Source organism: Myotis daubentonii, chromosome 3 (genome assembly GCF_963259705.1).
Source record: "Myotis daubentonii chromosome 3, mMyoDau2.1, whole genome shotgun sequence".
NCBI classification, from domain to species: Eukaryota; Metazoa; Chordata; class Mammalia; order Chiroptera; family Vespertilionidae; genus Myotis; species Myotis daubentonii.
Genome location: NC_081842.1, coordinates 190,506,471 through 190,528,128, shown reverse-complemented (window position 1 = coordinate 190,528,128; position 21,658 = coordinate 190,506,471). Strand labels below are relative to the sequence as shown.

General features: G+C 45.1%; 2 protein-coding genes across 2 annotated transcripts in view; one reads left to right on the top strand and one right to left on the bottom strand.

Annotated features, from left to right (window-relative positions):
• The window catches only part of CFAP57 (cilia and flagella associated protein 57), a 55,396-nt gene extending 46,196 nt beyond the window's left edge, over positions 1-9,200 (bottom strand). The window contains exons 1-5 of the mRNA XM_059689831.1: positions 8,991-9,200; positions 8,641-8,814; positions 5,466-5,782; positions 3,792-4,078; positions 1,073-1,280 (exon numbers count right to left, since the gene is read on the bottom strand). Coding sequence (XP_059545814.1) covers positions 1,073-1,280; positions 3,792-4,078; positions 5,466-5,782; positions 8,641-8,797 — 969 coding nt within the window. The 5' untranslated portion in view covers positions 8,798-8,814; positions 8,991-9,200. The remainder of the gene's footprint in view (positions 1-1,072; positions 1,281-3,791; positions 4,079-5,465; positions 5,783-8,640; positions 8,815-8,990) is intronic.
• Positions 9,201-9,247: 47 nt separating this feature from the next.
• EBNA1BP2 (EBNA1 binding protein 2) lies at positions 9,248-16,576 on the top strand. Its single transcript, XM_059689826.1, has 9 exons — positions 9,248-9,467; positions 9,556-9,639; positions 9,874-10,043; positions 10,634-10,757; positions 11,831-11,920; positions 14,105-14,180; positions 14,404-14,497; positions 16,038-16,200; positions 16,333-16,576. The coding sequence occupies exons 1-9, from the start codon at positions 9,402-9,404 to the stop codon at positions 16,381-16,383; spliced, it is 918 nt and encodes a 305-aa protein (XP_059545809.1). The 5' UTR covers positions 9,248-9,401; the 3' UTR covers positions 16,384-16,576.
• Positions 16,577-21,658: the final 5,082 nt, after the last annotated feature.

Below are 21,658 nucleotides of genomic sequence, written 5' to 3'. Positions count from 1 at the left end.
CTCCCTCTGCCTGGAGTTCTTCACATAGGCGACTGCCCCTGCTCCACAGGACAACGAAGGCTCTGGGAAGCCCCTGACCTGCGCTGCGCTGGGCTGGGCGGCCACTGATATTCCCTCAATGTGCCCACGGCACCTGACAGTTCCCTCCGCTGTCACATCTGTGTGACACTCCCTGCTGTGTAGAGTAGAATGGGAGCTGCAGGCCTAGGGCCTTGTGTGTGCTGCCCCAGTGCTGTCTCCCACAAAACTGAAGACACACAGATTCTGCTGGACTCAGATGCTCATCTTAAGCAGCAGAGTCACGTCTAACTCGCTCACTGTGTGTTTAGCGGCTTCCTGTCCAGGGCCCCGCAGGCCCCCCGCACTGCCCCCTCTCGCAGGCAGAGCGCCGCCCTTGAGCTTGTGCTCCTCCACTCAGGAACCGGCCGTCCGGCACACGTTCCCCGGCTGGAGCTCTTTCACCTGCACGGGCTCTCACCTTTTCCCTTCAAGTGAGGCCAGTCCCTCTCCACTGGGGAACACAAGGTACCCCAAGTACACCGCCCGCTCCCTGTCCGTGGTGCCTTTGCTAATTTGTTCCTTCCGCCTGGAATTCCTAATCTGTTTCTTTCTGTCAAGTGCTACCCATCCTCTGTGGTCTTTCTTCAACAATTACAATCAAACACCCAGAAGCCTTCCTGGTTCTTCCCAAACTAGATATGCTCTCTCTTCAAAACAGTGTGTATCGTTTATGCCACACACATTTACTAAATGCTCACGGTGTGCGTGGTAGTACGCCGGACATTAAATATCAGTATGTATCATCGTAATACAATTTCTCATGGGAGCACTAAGCTTCAAAGAGAAATAGAATTTGCCAAAGTTCTCTCCCAGGATTGAAATCCAGATCATCCCAATTCTAAACCCCAATTCTGTCCAGCCCATCCTAAAACTTCCTCAGGACAAACTGCTCAAATCCCCCTTGCTGCTCAGTGCTACACCCCTTCTCCCCATCAGACTCCTTGTCCGTGCTCTGCTGCTGGAGAACAAATGTCAGGAGGACCCCAGTTTTGCTTATTCCTTCTCTCCTTACCCGGATTTCCCTGCTCTCATGATAAAAATCCTTGTCTTCCATCTTCTCAAACAGTAGAACTCGCCCTGGCCCAGCAGAACAGGCAAATCCCTTTGAGTAGGCTGCAATGGCAAACACCTGGGGCATGGACTGCTGGCTGTGGCTATCAGTCTCCAAGATCTGTTCAAAGGAAGGGACTGGGGAACTGAGGGTTGGAAATTCGATCAAGCTAGAAAAAGAAAACAGCATGTAAAGTTTACAGAGACAATCCCCAGGGGAGGAATTCTGCTAGGGATGAGAAAGAAGGGCTGCCCTTGGGTGTGGGAGAAACCACCCAGTGTGAACCCCTTTCCCATTGCCAAAACACTACCCTTCGCCCTGGGAATGCCACACAAACTCCAAAGGAAGACTGGAAAGTTACACATTTATCTGGTAGTCTCACAACCCTGTGTGGTCACTACTACTATTGTCATTATCCTATATAATAAAAGCCTAATATGCAAATCAACTGAATGGAAGGATGACCAGTCACTATGACATGCACTGGCCATCAGGGGGCAGACACTAAACACAGGAGCTGCCCCCAGTTCACAGGCCCCAGGCCAAACAAGGCAGGTGCCAGTGGGCCCCTCCCCTCAATTGCACTGCTGGTCGCCCCACTGAGAAAGGTGACTGGCAGCAGTGGTGGGGTGATTGGGGTGGGGGAGGGTGGTGGGGCCAGCTGGTAAGCAGGTGGGGCTAGCAAGTGGGCGGCGCCAGGCCAGTTAAGGTGGGTGCCAGTGGGGGTCCCCCAAATCACCCCGCCAGTCACTCCACAGATTGGCTCTGATTGCGGGCCAGGCCTAGAGACCCTACCCATGCACGAATTTCATGCACCGGGCCTCTAGTTAGTAGTATATTATTAATATCCTCATTTTGGTGGCTCATGGGATTGAGTTTTCTAAAATCACACACTTAGTAAGTAGAAGAGTTGAGATTTGTATCAAGGTATCCATTTCCTCCTTCCCTCTCTCTCTACTCTTCTCATTCATTCATCCAATAACTGGAGGCCCGATGCATGAAATTCGTGCAAGGGGCTCGGCTCTCGCAGCTGCGGTGGCTTGCGTCAGCCCTTACAGCCATGGCGGCTTGCCTCGGCCTTCAAAGCTCCGGTTTCGTCTGGAAGGTCGTCTGGCTGTCAGGTCTAATTAGCATATTACGCTTTTATTATTATAGATATACTGGTGTTATATGGTGGTAACAACTCTGTGAAATAATCCTATATAATAAAGAGCTAATATGCTAATTAGACCAAACAGCCGGACGACCGTCCGGACGACCTTCCAGACGAAGTTGGGGCTGTGAGGGCTGGCCAGGGCTGCGAGGGGCTGCAAGGGCCAGGCCCCTTGCATAAATTTTGTGCATCGGGCCTCTAGTGGTAAATAAGATTGGTATATCTTATTTACCTTTAGAAGGTTATAGTCTAGAGCAGTGGTCACCAACCAGTGGTCCATGAGGTCTCAAAGGTTGGCGACCGCTGTTCTAGAGCACATGTGATAGGACTGTTAGGGAGTAGCTCAGTAGGATGGGAACAACCAGTCAACAGGTAGCAAGGATTTTCTGAATACAGTTATAGGGAAGGTGCACTGACCAGAGATATGCAGAGGCTAAGCCCTCCCAGCTAAGAGCTGAAGAACGAGCACCAGTACGTCACACATGTGTATGTATCCATGGGGGTGGGGTGTGAAGCGGGGCAGGAGAACTACACATTACCAAGCTCAGAAGCAAGAGCACGCATGAGGCATGCGTCGTCCGTAGAGGGCAGAGCCAGTGCTCTAGAAGTAAAGAAGGCACAGAGTAGCAGACATGTGGACCACGTTCAGAAGTCTGGACCCACTGAAGGATTGTGAACTCAGCAAACTGGAGGGCATGGCAACTTATTAGGAAGCTCTTAAGCAAATCACAACAGAAGAGACATCATTGGCAGGAATGGTGAACATGGTGGACTGAAAGTTATTGAGGAAGGAGCTATAGTATGCCATTATGGCTGAGGGCTCAGGCTCTGGAGTCAGACAGATCTGGGTTTGAATCCTGACCCTGCCACTTCTCAGTGCTAACTGGGTAAGCCAGTTAACCTCTTTGAGTGTCAGTTTCCCTGTCTATAAAATGGGCATGATAATAATATGTACTATATAGGGTAAGACTCAAATGAGAATATAGATAAGCCATGCCTAGTCCACACAATGGTACAGCCCGATATGGGTGAGAGGCTATTGGTAGAGGTAAGATTGATAGCTCCCCCTGAGCCTCTAATTTAGCCCATATGCTTCTGTTGACATTTCCTTGCACCTCTTTGTTGGTCTGCTGCCTCCTACTGAATTGCAAGGTCCTGGGGGATCTGTGTCCCCAGCATCTAGCAAGATGCCTGGCACACTGCAAGTGCTCGGTGGACATTCATTCAATTGATTCCGTAAATTAGGCAGCCATTAGAAAATATAATTTGGAAAATCTGTAGTTTGGAAGAGCAGTCATACTAAAATGAGGTTAGGTATAAAAATAAAAAGAACTGTATCTAGGCTATGGTCATAACTGTCAAATTTGTGCTTGAATATGGATGAACACTAGAAAGGCAGAGGGAAAATGAAGAGTTGGCTTTTAAGGTAGAGAGGTAATGAGTGATTTTTAAAGAATGCTGGTTTTCATGGGACGCTATTAGTACGAAGACCACATTTTTACAGGGGCACCAGCGGGGTGCCATTACCTCTCTGATTCCTGCATCATCTCCAGGTTCTTCAGCTCATTGGTGGACTCCTTGACCATTATACTTGTCTCCCAGCGTTGATCTCCAGATTCAAAGAGGAAGAGCCTGCCCGTATCGGTGCCAACGACAATCTTGTCATCAGACACCCAGGCATGGGCTAGGTAGTTTTGGGGTTCTCCCCTCTGAAAGTTGGTTTGCTTCAGGGTTCCCTCGGCAAAGCGGAGAAGCTTAAATATCCCATTTCCAGTGACACACACCTGCGTGTTATCCTGAGGACTGAAGCTCACCTGCAGAGTGTGACAGAATGAAAGACAAAGCTTTATAAAACGAATCTTAATGGAATTACTTCCCATTTTACCAATTAATATTTATTTCAGGTAACTCAGAGTACCCTTGAAACATCACTAAACCATACACTTTTGATACCATATTTAATAAGAGCACAGATCTATATCCATTATATTTGTGGGGCCAGTTGTTTTAAACTAGGAAACCTACAAAAGTCATTTTACAGAGGCCAAAAGCAAAATGAGCAGGTCTTGACAATGGCCGAGCACTGTGTCAACAAAAATGAAGGTTCCGCTGCCAACACAGAAACAGGAGGGTCCGGCAGGTTTATGTGCCCTGACCGGGAGAACGAACCAAATGCCAGGGGCTGCTATGTGGGCTCCTGCCAACTGAGCTTCCTTTATCTGTACCCTCCTCATCCCCCCGTACAGTGACAGGCAACCTGTCACCCCCATTAGATGGTGAGCAACTTGAGGGGCTGTGGCTTTTTCCTCTCTGTATTCCCAGCGCTGGGTTCATAGTGAACATCGAATGAATGTGCATTGCATCTAAGGTGCTCTCTGCTCTGAGTGGGGATGCTGCACAGGCCTCGCTATGGCCTGGAGGAAATGACCCTTGGCTCTCCCTGATTCTGTGATCACCAAGGAGCCTTCTAATTGCTGATTTCACTTCCAAGTTCTCTATTCCTAGGGTGGAAATACACTGGATAAATGATGTGAGTGCTCTGGTCTTGAGGTGCTGGTTTATGCACTAGCCTCCTGTGGGAATGACTGAGTCCACTGAATAGAGCCGAGTTCCTGACAGCCTGTAAAACCGAGTTCTAGATCCTACACTGGGTTGACTGCACCAGGATAAAACTCCTTGGGACCCACTGCCTTAGCAGTGAACCAGCTTCCTAACGGGTGCTCTTTATTTTGCCTTCAAATCACAATAGAAAACTCTGTTCCCCATATAACTACAAGTTCATTGACAGCTTCTTAAAGATCTACCACTTCACATTACTCCCGGAAATCTTCCCATTGCCTAGCCATGATGCTGAAAAGAGGCCAGAACCAGAAAGGGAGAGCGAGTTTGATCACTTCACCTCTGGGCTGAACCTGGGACCGGAAAGCAGTTCTAGGCCAGAGTAAAGAAGACAGGCACTGGGCTCCTGGCCCTGCCACTCAATACCTCTGTGATCTTACGTGAGTAACTTAACCTCTTGGAGCCTCAGTTCCCGCATCAGTATGATAGGGATAATCATGAATACCATATATGATTGTTGTGAGACTAAAGTTTAAATACGCACGTTAAGAAATGAGCACTGCTTCTAGTACATAGAAAACATTCACTAAAATACAGCTCATACTATTTTTAATAGTTTGCACGATACTTGTTGGGAGGTACCTGGGAGACAGTGTTGTTCTGAGTGTCGGTTTTAACAATGGCCATTACTTTCTGTTTTTCCCATAGCCAGTAGACAAGGTTGGACTCTGGAGGCGATGTTTGAGTCAATAGGTATTTGGAGTCTGGAGAAAAAGCCATGCAAGTAAATCTCTGAACCGGGAAGTCAAAGTTATTAAGGATTTTACGCTTCCGGCAAGGGATGGATGACAGTTCATAAATGGTGATGACAGGTTTTTCTTGCACCAACTCAGAGATAGCGAGGTATCGCCGATTGGGACTGATGGACAAGGCTAACATGGCTTGACTCTTGTCTGAGCCTGCAAACAGGTAAAACGGAATAGTGAGGGTAGAGCGCCAAGATTCAATACGAACCAGGCATAGTGGTAGGCACTGCTGATGCAATAGGAGAAACGTGCAGAAATAGGTAATTGTCAACCTGGGAAGCTCCTTGGTACATTATGTTTGGGGTGATTAGAACAATGACCAGGGTGGGCACCTTCCTGAGGCCAAGGTAGGAGGAGAAGTCAGGGATCAATCCCTAGAGGACAAAATGGGACAGGGAAGGGGCGGGACAGGTGGTAGGAGGAGAAAACGTGTGGATGTGAGAAAGTGGGATATTGCTGGAGCATCTCATGTGAGCCAGGGTTGGTCACTATCAGGTAAGTCTAGAGCAGTGGGATAGGGTCATATTACATAGGCCTCTATGCCTTGAGTGGGCAGCACTCAACACTCTCCCTCTGCTCTCTAGGCTGGGGTGCTAACCACTGGATTCCTCAGCCTTCCTTGCAGTTAGGTGATCTATGTGACATTCTTGCCATGAGATAGATGCAGAAGTTTGCTGGACTGGCTTTATGGGAAAGCTTGTGCTTTCTTGAAAACCAGGGATGGATACATTCTCTCCCCCTGTCCCTGGAATCTAGGGGTGATATCTGGAATTACAGCAGTCATCTTGCAACCACGAGATAACACATGAGAATGCAAGTTAAGGTCCTCTACATACAGCACCGGAGGCAAACACTAAAGTGCACATACTTTATCTGGGAAATGCAATCACGTTATGATTTTCATGGGCCCTAGATACTATTGCTTTCAGGAGCCTCTTCCTCCATTAAAGAAAGTTAAAAAAAGTATATTTTGTGATTGCATTGGTATAAAGAGAAATAGAGCCAGGCTCGATTCATTATGACATATTTTTTATTATACTTTTTCCCTGATTTTAAAATAAGTTAAAATGAAAACATTCTCTTGAGTCCTAGGCTCTGTGTCTACTGTGCTTTATGGCTAAGATCTCTTTCTCACTTAACAGCAACTCCATCCTTCTGCTTAATCAGGCCAGAAATCTTGCTGCTTCTTTTTCTCTTCCACCCTACACCTGGTTTCTGAGAAAATCTGTTACCTCCACTTTCAAAATATATCCGGGATTTGATCTCTTCTCACCATTCCTGTTACCTACAACCTGCTCCTTGGCACTATTTTCTCTCACCTGGATTGTACCAATAGTTTCTCAACTGGTCTCCTGCTCCCTCCCTTGTCCCTCCTTAAAGCTATTCTCTACCCAGTGGTCAAAATGAACCTGTTGAAACATAAGTCAGATGATGCTACTCTCTCTGCTCAGAATCCCCCCATGACTTCTCATTTCACTCAGAGTAAGAGCCTATGACCTACAAAGCCCTATGTGATGTTGCTCCCCATTACTTCTCTGCCTCACCTCTCGCTCCCTGTTCCTCCATCCCCTCCACTCCAGCCACACTGACTTCCTTGCTATTCTCCTAACACACTAAGCACCCTCCTAACGCAGAGCCTCAAAGGTGAAAGACAAAAGTATAAAGCATAAAGGAGATAATATAGGAGAATATATTCATAAGCTTGAGTTAGGGAACAATTCCTGAAGAAGACACAAAAAGGAAAATGTTGATGAACTTCATTAAAACGAAGAATTTCTGTCCATCAAGGTACCATAAGGAGGGAGAAAACACAAGCCCCAAACTGGGAGACATTATTTGCAATACATAAGATTGGTATAAAGAATATAGAAAGTGTGCCCAAAAGTCAATAAGAAAATTACCCAAAAACTCCCATACAAAAAAAAAATGGGTAAAAGAGATGAATAAGGCATTTCATAGGAGACTCAATAGGAATAGCCCATAAGCATGTGAAAAAAAAAATTCATCCTCATTAGTAATAGAAAAATATAACACTAAAAACAATAAGATACCCTTTCTCAATCACTAGATTAGCAAAAAAAATAGAAATTTGGATAATACCAAGGGTCAGTGAGGTTGTGGAGGAATGGCAAGTCTCATGTACTCCTGGTGGGAGTGTAAATTGGTACTACTGTATTACCCAGTAATTTTTGTCCTGGCTGTGTGCCCTGAAGAATCTCTGCACAAGCAGACAAGCATATATGAATGCAATAAATTTTATGCTAGCATGATTTGTAATACCAAAAAACTGTTGTTTCCCAAAATGTCCATTAACACTGGAATGGATAGATATACTTGAGACATTAGATTCATAGATATAGCAATAAAATGAACTCAAGATGCATGTAATAGTCAGGATCTCAAAAGCCTGATGTTGAACAACAGAAGCAAGTCATCAAACACATATACTATGATTCCATTTATATAAAGTTAGTAACTAGCAAACACAAAACTATATCTTACATGGGGCTACACATATATGGTCATACTATATGCAACAAAGAGCGGAAAAGGAAATAAGTGATTAAGTTGTGGAAATCATGTATATCATCAATGAACAAAAACAATGTAATATTATACAAATAGTTATATTTGTGACTTGGGATAAAATCTCCAGTGTCTTCATCACACATGAATTCAAAAGGTGCTGGATTGAGGGTGGTGTGCTCTAGAAAACTGTGTTAGACAACTCAAAAGTTGGCCTAGGTGATGACAATGATATTGAAGAATCATGAAAAGGGACTTGTTAAAATAATTTTTCATTAAATCACAGTGAAAAAGTGCTTTTAAATTAATATTCTTTTACATGTGATATTTGCATGTAATGCAAGTAGACATGTATTTCGTCTACATTTAGAGAACTATACGTTTATGGGAGTTGGCCAGAAAACTTTCCTTTCAATCATCATGTTGGAATTATGAGGTTATTTTTGCCACATAAGGTTAATGTGTCAGGATGGAAAGGGTTTTACCTGGAATGAATTTTTGCCATTTCTGATCCATATTGTACTTCACACAGTAATTCCCTGAAGGAAATATAATGATCTGTTCGTCGAAGAAGAATATATTGTTGGCCACGTGGGATCGAAGACCAAAAGCATGCAGCGACTGTGCTACCACGGCCGACATGGTCCCTGGCCAGAGTTCTGTGAAGACCCAGCGCAGCAGGTGAGCGTGGGGAAGAGTATCGCCCCGCCCCGGACATGCCCCTGCCCCTGCCCCTGCCCTTGCTCCGCCCCCGCCCCCGGAGTCCTGCTGGGTTGCATTCCCCCCCCCCCCCCCACACACACCCCGCTCCCCCGCCAGCACCCCTCAAACCCACCGCGGCTTAGTTTCTCCCCTTTCCTTTGAGCCTTCGCGGCTTCCTGCTCCTCCGGACGACCCCCGGGTCCCCCCTCCCACCTTACGCTTCTCCTCCAAGTCACCAGACCACTCGTGTATCTAGGGGTAGTTTTCCTACGGATCCCAAACAAGTCGGGCACTCTCCGACGCCGGAGCGGTTCCTATAGCAACGGAAAGCCGGAAGTGAAAGTCCGCGACCGGAAGCGGAAGTCTGATCTAGAAGTTCTGCGCTGCGGTGTGTAGTGGGCGCAGGAGCCGTTCTCCACGTGGAGCTGCGGAGTGAGGGTAGGGGGCTGAAGGCAGGCGGCAGCGGCGGAAGGCGCCCTCTTCCCGCCGCACGGGCCTGGGCCTACCCGGACCTCTGCTAGGTGCTGCACGTGCGTGCTGCGAGATGGACACCCCCCTGCCCTCCGGCTCGGACTCGGATTCTGAGGAATCTCTTGTCACAGACAGAGAGGTAAGTGTCAGCCGAGCTCGCGTGGCTGGGCGAGGGGGGAGAGGGACGTCCTCCCCCGCCTGGAACTGACGCCGATCGTGCCCTGCAGTTGCAGGACGCGTTTTCCCGAGGGCTTCTGAAGCCAGGCCTCAATGTCGTGCTTGAGGGTCCGAAAAAAGCCGTGAACGACGTGGTGAGCTCGGGCGCCGAGTCGGGGTACTGGGGCGTGAGCTGAGCGCGAGGAGCTGTTACGCGCGGGTGGTGGAGTTCTTGTCCTGGGAAGGAGGCAGCCTGTGCGTTGTCAGGAGGGTCGGCTACGCGATGGGGTGTGGGGGTTAGCAATTTGCCCGTGGGCCTAGCACCCTGGGCTTGGGAGAGACATCGTAAGGGTTCCCCTTCTTAGGGGCGCAGTGTCTGAATTTTTTAGAATGGCCTGAAGCAGTGTTTGGCAGAATTCAAGCGGGATCTGGAATGGGTTGAAAGGCTTGATGTCACCCTCGGTCCGGTGCCGGAAATCAGTGGACCTCAGTCAACACCGCAGAACAAGGGCCAGAAAGCTGTCGATCCCGAAGATGACTTCCAGCGGGAGATGAGCTTGTATGTTTGTTTTCAAATGTGGGAGAAGTTGTGGCCCCGGCGCTACAGGGGGAGGGGAGCATGGCGAGCCTGTGCTCCACAGAGGTTACCGAAAGGGTAGGAGCAGGGAGAAGGTCTTCTTTTGACTAAAAAGAGCTAAAGTTGTGTGTGTGTGTGGGGGGGGGGGGTGGGGTGGGCGGGGGGCAGGTTTGCCTGTGTGCCTATTCAATTATTAGAACAACAGTTTTCTTATGGAAGGTCCTTATATAGACTTTTGTAGTGACTCCATAAGAATTCATAATGAGTTTGTAAATTGATAGGTGCTTTTAGAGCGGTCATTCTCTGAAACTTCTGATTTATTTTCAGCAGTACTCCTCGCCCCCCTTTTTATTATCCCCCCCCCCCCTTTTTTAAAAGAGTGTACAGTTAAGTTTCTTCCAGATGCCAAGTTAATGAGGTTTTATTACAGTTTTTGTTTGTGTGTGTCTTCTTGCTGGTGGAGGTCAGGGGTTGAGGGTCCGTCTGACCTTGGATCACTCACGAAACGGAGTGAGAAGGAATGTAAAGACCCTGCTGCCTGGCTTATTTCACACTTTGTCCTATATCCTCAGCTACCGTCAGGCCCAGGCTGCAGTACTTGCAGTACTACCTCGGCTCCATCAGCTCAAAGTCCCTACTAAGCGGCCCACTGATTATTTCGCAGAGATGGCTAAGTCTGATCAGCAGATGCAGAAGGTAAGAAACAGAGAAGATGTTTTTTCCTGGCAAGCTGAGGCTTTGGACTTTTAAATATATTTACCCGGCTAATCTCCTATAATGTTTAAAAGAAGACTAAACCTAATTATAGGGAACTGATGGTCAGAGGACAATTATTATCTCTATTGTCTACTTCAGACTCATGCCAGTCACCACCAATTAGATAAGTATAAGGATGACTTTTTCCTAATTTAAACCACTAAGGGGAGGAAAAGTACAGGAAGAAATGAGGTCCATTTCCTAGCTGGCCTGATCATGGCCTGGTGCGTAGAAAAATTACAGATCTTGTCCTGCTTTTGCTGGCGGGGAGTGCTGCAACTTGTAGACAGTTCATTTTCTCTTGGCTTCAGTTTTCGCTTCTGTAAAATGAGGGATTCATCTATGGCTCAGATGCAGTATGATTTAGAGTTAGGTAGAACTGGTCCTTGTTTGACTTTGGGAGGAAAAGAATTGCCAAAATTTAGTTCAAGATGAATTGAATAATTCCCTTGGGTCTCAAGCCAGATTTTAGGGGGCTGTTGTCTTGGGGGTACTTAGGGAAACCAATCTAGAGACGAGCTCAGACACATTTCTGTACATTCACACTGACAGCTGCTCATCCTTTAACTGGGATGTGTATGTTTGATAGAAAAGGCTCCGTGCCTGATATCTGTTGGTGTTTTTATGTATATGGAAATTTGGAGAAAGGAACTAGGGCTGCATGCTGTTTTAACAGTCAGTAGACAGTAGGGATGGGCAGAAGTTATTTTCTCTTGGCAAAACTGTAAGCAGGCAGTTTTGTATAATGGAGCAAATGGCACACCAGGAGTGGGAAGGTTGCTTTCAAGTTCTTGCTTCCCCACTGACACATTCGGTATGCTGGGCAAAGTGCTCAGTCTTTGGGCTGCATTGTCCTCATATGTAGAACCCAGGTCTTGGAATAGATTATTTACAAGGTTTCTCTGAGCTCCATAGTTTGCAGATCAAGGAATATCTGTTTCCTGCTCCAGGGCACCCAAAACAGCAGTCATCCCAGATTTAAATAACATAAGCTGACACATTTTGTGTTTTAGATTCGACAAAAGCTGCAGGCTAAACAGGCTGCCATGGAGAAGTCAGAAAAGGCTAAGCAACTTCGAGCACTTAGGAAATACGGAAAGAAGGTAAGAAGGAAAGTGGCAGGGGATGGAATGATGCCGAGTGTGTGTGTCAGGTCAGATTGCCACAGTCTGATTTGGTTCCATGACCCGTATGTGTTAGATCTTGTGTTATCTTTTTTTTTTTTTTTTTTAACACATTGCGTACCGCATAGAAATCTCTAAGACATACGCCAGGGACCGCACGTTTTTGGGCAAACTGCACGTTATTTAAATCATCATAATGCACTTTAGGTGGTGTTTTTCAATAATTATAACATTTGTATTTACAAAAACAATTAAACAATTAAAGTTCCTAGTACTTTTTTAACGTATGGTACTGCGTAAAACATTTTCCTCTATGAAGAGGGACCAAACAAAATTTACATAAGTATTTAGATTCACTCCTTTTTCCATGGGCGTGAAAAACGAGAACACTCGTGAGCGGTCCTTAACAGATGGTGCGTGAAACACGAGAAAACTCCTGAGCTGATTTGAAAGAGGAAGGGAGAGGGAGAGAGATAGAAACATCAATGATGAGAGAGAATCATTGATCAGTGCCTTCTGCACGCCCCCTAATGGGGAGGGGATCAAGCCGCAATCTAGGTATGTGCCCTTGACTGGAATTGAACCTGGGACCCTTCAGTCCACAGGCGGATGCTCTATCCACTGAGCCAGACCGGCTAGGGCTTGTGTTTGTTATCTCATAGTCGGGGGGGTGGGGGGCAACACCTTGCATGAAGGTGTTGGTGCTAGTATTCATGAGCACAGTTAGGGTGTTGCCAAGGGTAGTGTGGTAACTGTAGCAAGTCATTTATCTCTCCAGTTTGCACTTCTATACAGTGAAGAGTTGGGGGGTCCAGACCAGTGGTTTCCAAACCCAGTCTCACAGCAGAATCACTGGGAAATTTTTTCAAAACAGATTTCTACGTTTTAGAATCTGGGAATCTGTGTATGTTTTCTTCCCTTCCCCCAAGAGACTCTCAGATGATCACTGGCCTACATGATTGTGAAGTCCTTGAAGAAATCATATGGATTGTCATTCGGTCAGAAAAAGCAAATGGCACCTGCGAGATTGAACTATGACTGCCTTGAGTTCTAATGTAAAACCAGAGCAGGCATACCATGGAACTTTTTTTTTGGTTTTTCTTCTTTATTTCATGGTCACTTAAAGAAGATGATAGGAATTAAAGTTAGAGGTGTGGGAAGAAATGTGTGTGAGGAGATTCAGCATGGGTGTTAAGACATTGTCCATATTTTGTACATAAACATGATTTGGGGTGTTGAGCTGCTCTCCTTGGGAATCATGTCACTGGTAGATCCTCAGTGGAGTAACCGTAGAGGGTAGATGAGCATCCTGTCCTTTGCAAATGGGCAGCTGTGGATTTAATACATTGAGCTGGTGGTCGATGGCTGAGATCAGCTCAAAAACATGGGCAATTGGTTTAACACAAATTATCAAAAGCAAGGAAAAAATCAGGCTCACTAGCTCACTCTTTCTAATTTGAGGAATCTGAGGGTACTAGTTCCGAACTGGGGATGATTTGGCCTCCCAGGAGCTTTGGGCAGTGTTGGAGACATTTTTGGTTGCATCTTGGTGGGGAGGTGCAGCTGCAGCTGGTGGGTAGTGGACGGGGAGGCTGCTAAACATCCCACAGTGCCCTGGACGGCCTGTCTTTCCCCCTGCAGAGAGCTTTCCTGTCTGAAGTGTCAGGAGTGTTGAGATTGAGAAATATCCCTTAGAGTAAAAGCATCTCCTTTTGTCCTTAAAGCTTCTTTTCTTTCCTGATTTTTGGGGAGATTGTTTTTTTCCTGTTGGTACTTTCATGCCTACCAATAGTAGGTTAGATATTTAATGAACTCATCAATGGGGAGAATTGAATGTGGACCTAAACATGATTGGCTACAGTTTTGTAGGCAGGATTGTGTATTGGGGGAAGACTGCAGACTGCCTGCGTGTGAACCTCAGCTCCCCCCTTTCCTGCTGTGTGGCTGAGGCAAGTGACTTTATCTCTCTGTGCTTCAGTTTCAGGGATGTTTCAGAATTTCTGACTCATTGGGTTATTGAGAAGCTAAACTTGAGTGTTCGCATAGTTTTGTCGCACAGTAAATGTTCAGTAGTGGTGGTATCACAGTGTTGATACTGGGAGAATATAGGCACTTGCTGTGATGGTTTGGAGTGGGTGTAACAGGCCTATGTCCATGTCCCAGGTGCAAACAGAGGTTCTTCAGAAGAGGCAGCGGGAGAAAGCCCACATGATGAATGCCATTAAGAAATACCAGAAAGGTCAGTATTTCTCTCTCCTAAGGATACAGGGGGCAGGGTCCTTGCTAATTCTGACACCCAGTGTTCTGGAGAATTGATTAATTTGGAGCTATTGGACGTAGGGTTTGGGAAGAGTGTGGGGAACAAGATGTACCTCTTAAAATCCAGTAAGCAACAATCTTCTTTTGAAGTTTAAGCTTTTCTTAAAATGCGATGGCACTAATCAAATACAGTTCACTCCTAGGCTTCTCTGACAAACTGGATTTCCTTGATGGAGATCAGAAACCTGTTGCACGGGGCCCGAAGGAAGGAGCTAAAGGCCAGCAGATGAAGAAAGGGTATGAAGTGTTTGTTTTGTTTCGTTTTGTGGTGTGTGCTAGGTAACAGTTCACCAGTATAGGGGCTGCCATAGGAGCAGCTGCAGGGTTCAGAGCGTGGCACTGCTGCCTGGGACCCAGTCTTACCAGGCTATGTGATGGTCCTTTCAGCCATATTAGTCTTTGAAGATTAAAGAAAGATGACTTAAGGATTTGGCACATTTGAGTGAATGTTTAATAAAACAGTGTGATGGTTAAGAGTACGGTTAAGAGTCAGATCCAAACTCTGCCCCTCATTGGGGGGTAGCTGTCATCAAGTTACTTTATTTTTTTAAGTGTTAATTTCCTCTTCTATGAAAAGGAGAAAATTGTGCCTCATGCTGTTATAAAGATTAAAAGGGATAATGTTGGCTATTATTATTACTTTTAGTTCACTTTTACGCATTCCTGGACACCAGGCCCATGGTGATGATCCTGGAGGAGGATCCCACCTGAGCTTAGTCTGAAAGATGAGTAAGAATTAACCAGAATAGGAGAGGCTCATATTTGGGGAATACGGAAGAACACGGATGAGCAAAAGCTTAGAGATGAAGACAGCAGGTTGGCCTGTGAGGAGCAGCAAACATTTGGTATCACTGGGAATACAGTGTGAGACAAGAAGTGGCAAGACGTAGCTGGAGGGGACTCGGCCGAGTCACAGAGGCAGAGATTGTCTTGTTGAGAAGCCTGGGTTTTAGCCAATAGGCAGCGGGGAGACGATGATGGGCTTTCCTCAAAATAATGTGCAGGTCATAGTCACATTTTATTTTATTGTTGAAAGTATTACAGATATCCCCCATAGTCATGTTTTTTTAAAAAAAATATTGTGGTTCTTGTGTAAATGATAGATTTGAGCGAGGCAGGAAAGTTAATTAGGGACCATTGAAGTCCAGATGAGCAATGACAAAGACCTGAAAGTGGTCGTGGGAGTAGGGAAGGGAAAATAGACTGAAGGAATATTCAAGTGCTCAATTAGCAGGACTCGGTAATTGAACTGGGTGTAGAGAGTGAAAGAAGGAAGAACCAAGGCTGACTCCCAGGTTTTAGTTCACCTTTGATTTAGTCTGGTGTCTGGGTGGATGGCAGTACCACCACCCTCTTAGGGCATATGCACAGGAGGCGAAACCAGCCTAGGAAGGGAGAGAAGTTATTTTGGAATGCTGAATCTGAGATTCCTATGGGATGACCAGTTTTAAGATTTATTGCATTTGAATGTTAACTGCATGTATATATCCACGAGAGGAGTAGAAACAAATGAGGATGATTTAGCAAAACTTAGTTAAAATAGAAAGCTTTTCAAAGCTTTCCTGGTTCTTGCTTTGTTTTCCTGCTCTGGTGGTTAAACCTGTAAATAGATGAGCTTCCCTGGGGAGTTTGTTGAGTGGGAATGTAGAGCTAAGGATGAGATTCTAGGGGACAGTAGTGTCTATTTACAGACAAAATACTGAGGGTGTTGTTGGGGCATAAGATTCATCAGGATTTGCAGGGCTGAGGGTAACTTGTAAAACCACTTTTTCCCCAGTCCCAATGCCAAACGACGCTATAAAAACCAGAAGTTTGGGTTTGGTGGTAAGAAGAAAGGCAGCAAGTGGAATACTCGTGAGAGCTACGATGATGTATCCAGCTTCCGGGCCAAGAAAGCTCATGGCAAGGGCCTCAAGAGGCCTGGAAAGAAAGGATCAAATGTAAGTGAGCCTGGGGACCAGGTGAGGGGCCGGACTCATACCCACCCCCTCCATTCCTTTTTCTGTGCAACCTGATCATGGGCAGAAGGCCAGGCTGCCATGTGACCACATGTGGTGTTTCTTTTTCTGTAGAAGCGACCTGGGAAACGGACAAGAGAGAAAATGAAGAGCAGGGCACGCTAAGCAGCATCTCCAAGAAAAAGGATGAAGACTTGGGATTTCACAATACAATTGGGTCCCTTTTTGTAAAAAAATTTTCAATAAACAAAAAAATTACCAAAGAAGCATAAACCCTTGGGTGAAAACACAGTTAAGACTAAAAGATTTAGAAGTTACTTTTACATATTAAATAATACCTCTATTTATTGATAATTTAGACGTTGAGTCCAAGTTGTCTTCTTTTTATGATTGATGAAGGTTTAACACCCATTCATCCTCCCAAATAGTTGCATCATGATTTGAGATAAATCAGTTATCAGTGTTTATATCATTAATATCCTTTAGCAATCACTGGAGAGCTAGATGAGCTATGCTAATATTTCCTTTGTGGTATAGTTTTTGTTTTTTTCTTGGGTTGTCACCTTGTTTTTTTGTGTGTGAACCAAATTTTCCTCCTATATTGTTAACTTCTTTCTAGGTGTTTCATTTTACCCATATAATTTTCCCGCTGTAACGCAGGTCTGTCTGTCATACAGCTGTCACCTTATCCCTTTTTAGACCTTCTAGGTTGAATCCACTGGATCCCGCACTCTCCTGTGTCTTAGGCCTCCTTTTGCTCTGTACTGTTTTCTAGTATCTTTCTAAGAAATGGAACGTGCGGGGGTGAATTTCCTACCTCTTCGCAAGTCTTGAGTTGCCTTTAACTTGGTGGGTATGCCTTTCCCTGAGGATGCTGCAGGCACGCTTCTTTGTCCCGTGGCTCCAGTGTTGCCACTGAGAAGCCCACGCCCTTCCAGTCCTCATTCTTGTCTCTGGAAGTGTTCACCCTGTCATCTGAGTGCCATCGGCCATGCCTTGGTGGCGCCTTTGAATAGGGTGTTTGGAAGAATGTGTGCTCTTCCATTCTGGTAAATTTCATAAAGGATAGCTTCCCCCTGTGTTCTTTGTTCTCATTCTGCAATTTCTGTTAGTCAAATATTGAAATCTGATGATCTAAGTGTGTGTTTATATTGAAATTCTCCTTTGGGGGAAGATTTTTTTTTTTAATATATTTTATTGATTTTTTTACAGAGAGGAAGGGAGAGGGACAGAGAGTTAGAAACATCGATGAGAGAGAAACATCGATCAGCTGCCTCCTCCACACCTCCTACTGGGGATGTGCCCGCAACCAAGGTACATGCCCTTGACCGGAATTGAACCTGGGACCCTTCAGTTCAGATTTCTTTGATTCTTTTTTTTCTGATCATTTTATTGAATACTTACGTCAGCATTCATTTTTCAGTTTATACCCAAGAGTTCTTTGTTTCTTTTTTTTTTTTTAATTAAATCTTTATTGTTCAGATTATTACATTTGTTCCTTTTTTTTCCCCCCATAACTCCCCTCCTCCCAGTTCCCGCCCCACCCTCCGCCCTCACTCCCCACCCACTGTCCTCATCCATAGGTGCACGATTTTTGTCCAGTCTCTTCCCACATCTCCCACACCCCTTTCCCCCCCAAGAATAGTCAGTCCATTCCCTTTCTATGTCCCTGATTCTATTATAATCACCAGTTCATTCTGTTCATCAGATTATTTATTCACTTGATTCTTAGATTCACTTGTTGATAGATGCATATTTGTTGTTCATAATTTGTATCTTTACCTTTTTCTTCCTCTTCCTCTTCTTAAAGGATACCTTTCAGCATTTCATATAATCCTGGTTTGGTGGTGATGAACTCCTTTAGCTTTTCCTTATCTGTGAAGCTCTTTATCTGACCTTCAATTCTGAATGATAGCTTTGCTGGATAAAGTAATCTTGGTTGTAGGTTCTTGGTATTCATCACTTTGAATATTTCTTGCCACTCCCTTCTGGCCTGCAAAGTTTCTGTTGAGAAATCAGCTGACAGTCGTATGGGTATTCCCTTGTAGGTAACTGAGTTTCTTTCTCTTGCTGTTTTTAAGATTCTCTCTTTATCTTTTGCTCTTGGCATTTTAATTATGATGTGTCTTGGTGTGGTCCTCTTTGGATTCCTTTTGTTTGGGGTTCTCCGCGCTTCTTGGACCTGTAAGTCCATTTCTTTCACCAGGTGGGGGAAGTTTTCTGTCATTATTTCTTCAAATAGGTTTTCAATATCTTGCTCTCTCTCATCTTCTGGCACCCCTATAATTCTGATGTTGGTACGCTTGAAGCTGTCCCAGAGGCTCCTTACACTATCCTCGCATTTTTGGATTCTTTTTTCATTTTGCTTTTCCGGTTGGATGTTTTTTGCTTCCTCGCATTTCAAATCATTGACTTGATTCTTGCGCTCCTCTGGTCTGCTGTCGGGCGTCTGTATAATATTCATTATTTCAGTCTGTGTGTGCTTAATTTCTAGTTGGTTCCCCAATATAAGATCGAGGGTCTTATTAGTTTTCGTGTAGATCTCATTAAGTTTATCGGCAGCTTCTAAACAGTTCTTGAGAGACCTTAAAAGTGTGGTTCTGAACTCTATTTCTTCCATTGACAATTTTGTCCTGTTTCTTTGTCTCCGCATTTTGTTATGCTTCCTTGGTCTTTGTTCGCAGTCTTATAGATAAATCTTGATTGTTGTAGCTAATTCCAGGGAGGGTTTGACCTCCAGGCCAAGTGGCTATGAGAATCAGCTGTGTCAGCAGTGAGAGAACTTCTGTCCTCTAGGGAGGTGCTAATCTAGCCTTTGCCTGAGGCTATCCGGCAAATGCCTCTGTGCAGGGCTTGGGCGGGGCAGGTCGCACAGGATCAACAGGGTGGGCCGGAGAGAGCAGTTATGGCGGCTCTCAGTCCTGTCCCAAGGGGCTCTGCCTCTCTGAGTCCCAGCACCCGCTGCAAAGCTCGGAGAGAAAGCTGCACTCGCTCTGACCGAAGCCAGACAGTCCCGCTTCTCCCGTTTGAGTCTGGGTCCCTAAAGACTCGCCTGGATCTGGTGCTCAGAGTCTGCGACTCCCTCCCGATTGAAAACAACAACCGTGTCCTCCGCCGCCAGCCCGCTCCGTGCACTCCGCACCTCAGAATTTGACTTCAGCACTGCACCTCCTCTGAGTGTCCGTATGCGTTTCTCTTTCCTCCTAGTTGTAGGACTTCCACTCAGCCAGCGTTCCTGTGGTTCTGGGTGATGTCCCTTCCGTTTTTTGGTTTCACTTTTGAAGTGGTTGTTCGAGGCAGCAAACTCCAGCGTTAACCTATGCCGCCATCTTGGTTCTCCCGAGTTCTTTGTTTCTAATTGACTCTTTCTCACATCATTTTACTCATTCTACAGATGTGGTCTCCAGTCATCTCTCTCAGAAGATGAGTTACAGTTTTGGTTTTGAAAAGAGGTTTCTTCTGTTCCCCTCATTCTATTACCTTGGGATTCCCTGAACCCCTCTCTGTGCATTTGTGTTTCCCTTTTCACGTCGAGTTTCTAGTACAAAAAAAAAGTGAATTTAGCTTTTGTAAACTAATTTCACATAAGATTCTGAGTAAAGAGGCCCTATTTTCAGAAGATGAAATTATTTCCCCGACTTGTTTCTGGTTGTCTGTACAATATTAGCAAATGGGGTAGAGCATAGTATTTCAAACAAGGAGCCTTAGAATTCGTTAGAAACTTTGAATTATGTTTGGAAGATGTTGAGAGTTTTAAGAAAGAAGAACATAGGTTAACAGCATTTCACAAAGGTAAGGCCAAAAGTAAGTTATTACTGTACATACATGTTGGCCCTCAAAGTGTAATCAGTGCAGGTACTGTCATTGCTCATATTCTTTAGAATACCGCTTCATGCAATGCAAGGTAGCAACCTAGCAGTCCCCAGTCCCCAGGACAGGCTGTTCTTGGTTTGTTCAGTTCCAATATCCATGCGTTTCAGTTATCAAGTGCAATTAAGTAATAGTTTTTCAACAACACTGTTCAAATTTCAGTTGTCAGAGTATTGTTGACTGTGAGAACTTGCAGAAAGTAGTAACTTCTATTAGCCTTTCAGTCCGAAATGACTTCATGAATTACAGATGAGATGCATAATGATTACAAAGTCTAGGTGATTGGTCACTGCACAAACAAGCAATGTGTGGAATTGTGTTGCCTCTGTTTTGCCCAGCAGTGAACCTACATGGCATTTTGCAAAAGTAGATAATTGAGAGAATTGATGAATGAAGATGAAAGTGCAGTAAAGAAGTGGAAAGTGATAAGGCTAGAAGCCAAATCTGAAAAGCATGCAAATGGAGTTGACATCAGCCGAGGTGGGCGTGGTGACACTGCTGTCCTTCCAGAGTAGCTGTGCAGCAAGCACCGGGGGACATAATGAGGAAGCGATGAAGGTGTCCCAGAAACAGCGACACTGGCAAAAATCTCATGGAAGGGACTCTAGGAGATACTTGGTCACATTGAAAGTAGAAAAGCTGAAATGTTGGAAACCAAATTTAGAAATGAGCAAGGCAATTTGCTGGCGAGTAGAAACGATGCCTGCTCCATGTCATGTACAACAAAAAAAAGAAGGCAAGCACTTTTTTTACAAGAAACATTTGATTCTCAATGTTTTATGTTTTTGTTTTCTTACACATTTAACAAGATGTTTAATAGTTTGACAAAAATAGAAAAATTTATTCATCATGAATATATTTTGAGGAAAGCATAAAAAGTGGATTAATGGATATGCGAAGAGGTGAGGCTATTCGTGATCCAGTGTAAATTGTAAGAGTAGATTCCAGATTCTTTTCATCATAACGTCCTTAGCTCTGAAAGTGCTCATGGTCTCCTGCTTGTGTTTCGTTAAATAGAGCAGCCACATTTCACCTTCCCAATATCACGAGAGAGAGAGAGAGAGAGAGAGAACTGTTACTTTGTTCACCGGCTTCTCTGAAAAGACAGAGTCTTCACTTTGCACAGTAAAGCAGGACCACAAAGTGACCACTGGCTGGAACCATGCAAAGTGACCTTCATGAATTTTGACATTTTTTTAAATGTTGGGGCTGTGCAAGGAGCTTCCATGCCTCTCTGGGTCACCACCCTCCCAGCACCACGAAGTGGTGGCAAACATAGAAGCCCTGTAGTTAGCAGGGTTTATGGAGGATTCACCATGGAGGCACGACTGATTAAATCATGACCATTAGTGAGAAAGGCAATCTTCAACCCTTTTTCTCCTCAGAAGTTGGTGGTGGGACTGAGAGTTCCAAGGTTCTAAGCAATGCTTAGTCCTACTGGTGAGCAGCCCCCATTTCGGATCTACCTAGAGAGGCTGCCAAGAGTCAACTCGTTACAACAAAAGCATTGCTGTCACTGCTATTACATGAGACTGCTGGGGATTTAGGAGCTCTGTGTTATGAACCAGAG

Bases quoted from the DNA above. Each gene is read 5' to 3' on its own strand.
- EBNA1BP2 (XM_059689826.1), top strand. From the start codon at position 9,402: ATGGACACCCCCCTGCCCTCCGGCTCGGACTCGGATTCTGAGGAATCT. The intron at 9,468-9,555 runs GTAAGTGTCAGC...CGTGCCCTGCAG, and splicing joins CTCTTGTCACAGACAGAGAG to TTGCAGGACGCGTTTTCCCG. The intron at 10,044-10,633 runs GTATGTTTGTTT...CTATATCCTCAG, and splicing joins TTCCAGCGGGAGATGAGCTT to CTACCGTCAGGCCCAGGCTG.